The 4418-nt window shown below is 34.0% G+C and overlaps 1 protein-coding gene across 1 annotated transcript; it reads right to left on the bottom strand.

Annotated features, from left to right (window-relative positions):
• Nucleotides 1-181: 181 nt before the first annotated feature.
• On the bottom strand, nucleotides 182-3839 carry LOC100176303 (chondroitin sulfate synthase 2-like; the record flags this gene model as incomplete). Its single annotated transcript, XM_009861403.3, has 6 exons — nucleotides 182-334; nucleotides 539-664; nucleotides 1152-1265; nucleotides 1953-2117; nucleotides 2931-3031; nucleotides 3689-3839. Coding segments are annotated over 6 exons (795 nt in total), but the record flags the coding sequence as incomplete, so codon positions are not given.
• Nucleotides 3840-4418: the final 579 nt, after the last annotated feature.

The raw sequence follows: 4418 nt of genomic DNA, 5'->3' as shown, positions 1-4418 counted from the left end.
CCAGTACCCACAGCAATCCCACATTAAGGTGGCTGTACACAGTATCCGGCTGTGAATTCGCATGCAAAGTCGTATGCAAACTCGTGTGCAATTCCGCATGCGACAGCAAAATCCGGACAAAACAGACAAAACGGACGAATTCCGGATACTGTGTACACTGTACAGCCACTTTTACCATATTATATGTGAAATATTGTTAACTGTAATTAGCTAGTACATACATACTGATACATACATGATACATACATACACCTCTCACCTGTGAAGGAACTTCAGTTTTAATGCTAACCCAGGGAATCAATTTTCCTTCTTTCCCATCTTTCTTATAACGCGCCTAAAACATATGTAACTAGTTTTACTTTAGTTTTAGAGTAAAAAATACCAGTAAAGTAAAAAGACCAAAAATGCGACGCAAATAAAACACTATGAATAAAACTAAATACATCAAAGCTAATTTTGACCCAAAGGCATTCTTAACTTTACCATTATTGGGGACTTGGGGTGTATTACATTGTTACCAGTTTTAAACCGTTTTTACCTCGTAACTTTGCAAAAGTTGTTTCTGCTCAGCAAATATATCATCTTGATGAATACGTTGTGCAGTTTCAGGGTCATACACGAACACGATGTTTAAAGCAACATTTTCATCATTGTTTAAACAAACCTAAAAATACATTTTTTTGATTTTGAAACATTTTGGCTGAGATTAAACATCTGGGAGATTTCTAGAACACTTTGATGACTCGTTAGAGTTAGGCAATAGAGACAAAATTCATATATTTAGACATTTTTCATAAAAAAATTAATAGGACTTTTTTCTTATTGGAGATTGGTAGAACAGCTTGTCCATTCGTTAAGGTTTGGACACAAAAAATTTATATATATTTTAAACTTTTCTGAGAAAAAATGGTTTGCTTGGTTAAAATGTATCTCAAGCTAAGTTTAATAAACAAACGCCGGGGAGTATCCTTGGATTTAAAAAGGGGAGTCCGCAAGTTTCTGCTTGGAAAAATTGTATTCAATCGGGGGTGTTCCAACCCCTGCTGTGACCCCTCTTGTATTCACGCCTTGGAACCATACCCTATCCAAGATAATTACTAATTATATCATCAAAGGGCAATGATTTAGATAAATATTCTTTGCAAATCTACCTTGGCATATTTATCCATGAAAGCTTCAAAATAAACTCGTTCTTGCTTGGTGAGAGGGAGAATTATATGAACTTTGGCTGATTCAGTCACATAAGGCATTGGAATAATTTCAACCTAAAACAATATATTGTTACTTGGTTAGTAATATTCTTTATATTTAAAAAAGGCATGATCTTAAGTTATGTGATGCATATTTTAATCTATATTGGTGAGGTCCTACGCTACAATGAATCACACCATGGACCTAGGATTTATGCCAGAGTTGGCCATTTATCCCAACAAACAGAACTGCATGCATTGATGTATAATATATATCATATATTTTTAGGTATAATTTAAAACTATTGAAAATATTACTGTTTGTACTGAATTAAGATAAAACAGACAGAAAATAGGTGTATTAATAACACAAAACCCACATTAAAATCTATTTGTTCTTGAATTAAACTGTACAGTCCTGAATCCCTAAACGTTAAACCATAGCCATATTGGCCTTCTACTAAACTTTCTATATAGTAGAGTGGGGGAAGATGGGATACCTTTCCAATCTATTTTCTCCTCCAATTTGGTAGTAAACAAACATTCAACGATTTTTTATAAAACTTTATCCTCACGGCTCCCATAGATCGTTGTCAATTGTTTAAAACCTGATCAGGATATTTGGTTATTATGTGTCAAAGGTGTCCCATCTTCCCCCACCCTACTATATATGAATATGCTATATAGACCATATTCAAATCTCAGATCGCAAGTTTAATCTGAAATCCCAAAATCTGTCAATTATGATGTAATAATTCTAACCTGACTCAGCGGACGGAGCATATTAACACGATGACTCAGCTCAATTTCTTGATTTTCGTTCTCGATGATGACGGTTAGAAGAAGATCAAGAATGTACTCCATTCCTCTCTGAGGATCAAATCTTCGGTACCCGTTGATTAACTTCCTCTTCTCGAGGATCAAACCCTGGAGGAGAGGACACAGATAAAAGAAGAGAAGAAAAAATGATCACTTAATGTAAGATAACTTCTTAGTATTTTAAATGGTTATAGGTTATATATGTCACCGTGCTGTTATTGCGTGTTGTTATCGTTATATTATTGCTACAAAAATAAGTACTATGTGGCCATGGCTGAAGCTAGCTGTTAAGTTATAATACCATGGGTGTCTTTTTATACACCAGGCACACATGGAGTATTCATACACACATGCTTGCAGTCGAGTTATAATATTCTTAGTATTTTACAGGGTTTAAACAGGACCGTTTTAGGTTAAGAGAGCCAAATGCTATATATTTTAACTGTATTTCTGTGAGAGTCATATAATATTTTTTACCATTTGATGAAATTAAGAAATGTTAATGACATTTATTTGTTAAAATGACTGTTATGGTACGGAAAATTACACAAAAGTTTTAATCGTAATGATAGTGCTAGGAAACCGAAAGATATATTTGCGAGTTGCTTGTGAATCATAAGATTTCTTCCTCTGGTTTTAAGAGCAGGTAACCTTACTAAAAAGGCTGTGCAAATGTATCTAAACTTTGTGAGATATTTTTGTATATGATATTTTTGTATGTGATATTTTTGTATATGATATTTTGGTATGTGATATTTTTGTATATGATATTTTTGTATTTTTTTGTATATGAGATATTTTTGTAATGTATCTAAACTTTGTAAGATATTTTTGTAAGATATTTTGTAAGATATTTTTGTATAATTACTAGGGCATTTTCAAGCAGTTTTCATATAAGTAAATATAAAGGTAGATACAAACTTGTGGGTTATATTTCTCATTTAGTCGATCCAATGCAATCTGTAGAATATTCTGAATGTCTAGTTTGTCTACACCAGTTAAATCGCACTTTGGTACTTCCCCTGTTGATGGAAAAAGTTCCATATTATTTTAAAATAAGATTATTAAACAGTTAGGCCTATAGTAAATAACTAACTTTGTTCATAGAAAAAAAAAATTCTAAAACACGCGATGCTAAAAAAATTAACAACATTAAGTAGCGCCCTGCTTCAGTGGTTAGTTAAATGCTTACACGAATGGATATCCTTACCAAAAGTTAGAGTACTGATAACTTGATAAGCATATTTTGTTAAGCAAAACACTTAGCAGACATTGTTGCAACCCAGTGGTTACTAATGAGTTTTAGCACCATATAGTGTGGCACCATGTAATATAAAAGTCCGGCGCCGTGGCTTAGTGGTTTAGACGCCGGCATTGGAACCAAAGTGTCCCCAGTTTGATGCTCGACGGCGGTACTTAGACTGATTGCCGTATGTGTTTTTGGGCAAGACAATTAACCCAGCGGTCACTAATGGGTTGTCCAAATTATAAGCAATATTAGAGCAAAAATCATACACAAAAAGCTGAAAGTGTGGTAACTCGTAAGCACCCGAGGATAAAAAATAGGTGTTGGGGTAATGAGCCAAATCTGGCCTGAATCCCAGGTCCCTGACAAGGACCTTACCCATAAAGAACAGAAAATAAAAATGTAGCATAGAATAACATTGATGACTTCTTACCAGGGCAAGTTAAAGTGTAATCCTCCGTGAAATAATCCCAAACAATAATATCCCACCGATTGGTCGGTTTAAATGAAGGATTAATTCCGATTGCCCAAGATAATTCCCGCTCACCTTCTGGCAGTTTGGGCACCAAAGATTTAATTTCATCCTAAAATGTAATTTTTTTGTTAGGGCAGATGTATTGTATTTTAATTTTTAAACATGCTTTTTTGTGATAATGTGTATTTATAATGATATTTTATATTAAAATGTTATACTGTTTATAATATAAAAATTTCTGTGGTCGCCTATGGATTACCATTATTACAAGCAAGAAAAAGGAGAATTTGTGACGCGTATCGCAGTTAAATATTACAGCAAGTAATATATCACTACGGTGTAAGTTTTCACACAATGGAATATTCATTAATGTATAGACAGGCTCTTTGATATAGACCCAATAATCAAAATCCTTATACCCTAACGGGTTTTTGACCAATTTGCTCACTATAATCATTACAATGCCAATCAGCTAATGTTATGCAAAATACAATGTTTAAGTCTTCAATTTCCACTCGTGTTCTGTGTCATACACCCTGTGCCAGCTTACGAGTTACCAAGTATATGTTACTTTGTGGGTGATTATTTTGGGGAGGTTTTGCTTAAGGACACATACGCCAACAATGGTAGGAGCAACCAGCTTTGAACCAATTACCCCGGGTTAATGGCAGTCTTTAATTTCCCATTA

Source organism: Ciona intestinalis, unplaced genomic scaffold (assembly GCF_000224145.3).
Source record: "Ciona intestinalis unplaced genomic scaffold, KH HT000794.1, whole genome shotgun sequence".
NCBI classification, from domain to species: Eukaryota; Metazoa; Chordata; class Ascidiacea; order Phlebobranchia; family Cionidae; genus Ciona; species Ciona intestinalis.
Note: the sequence above shows the minus strand (reverse complement) of the source record. Positions and strands in the feature narration are given on the sequence as shown.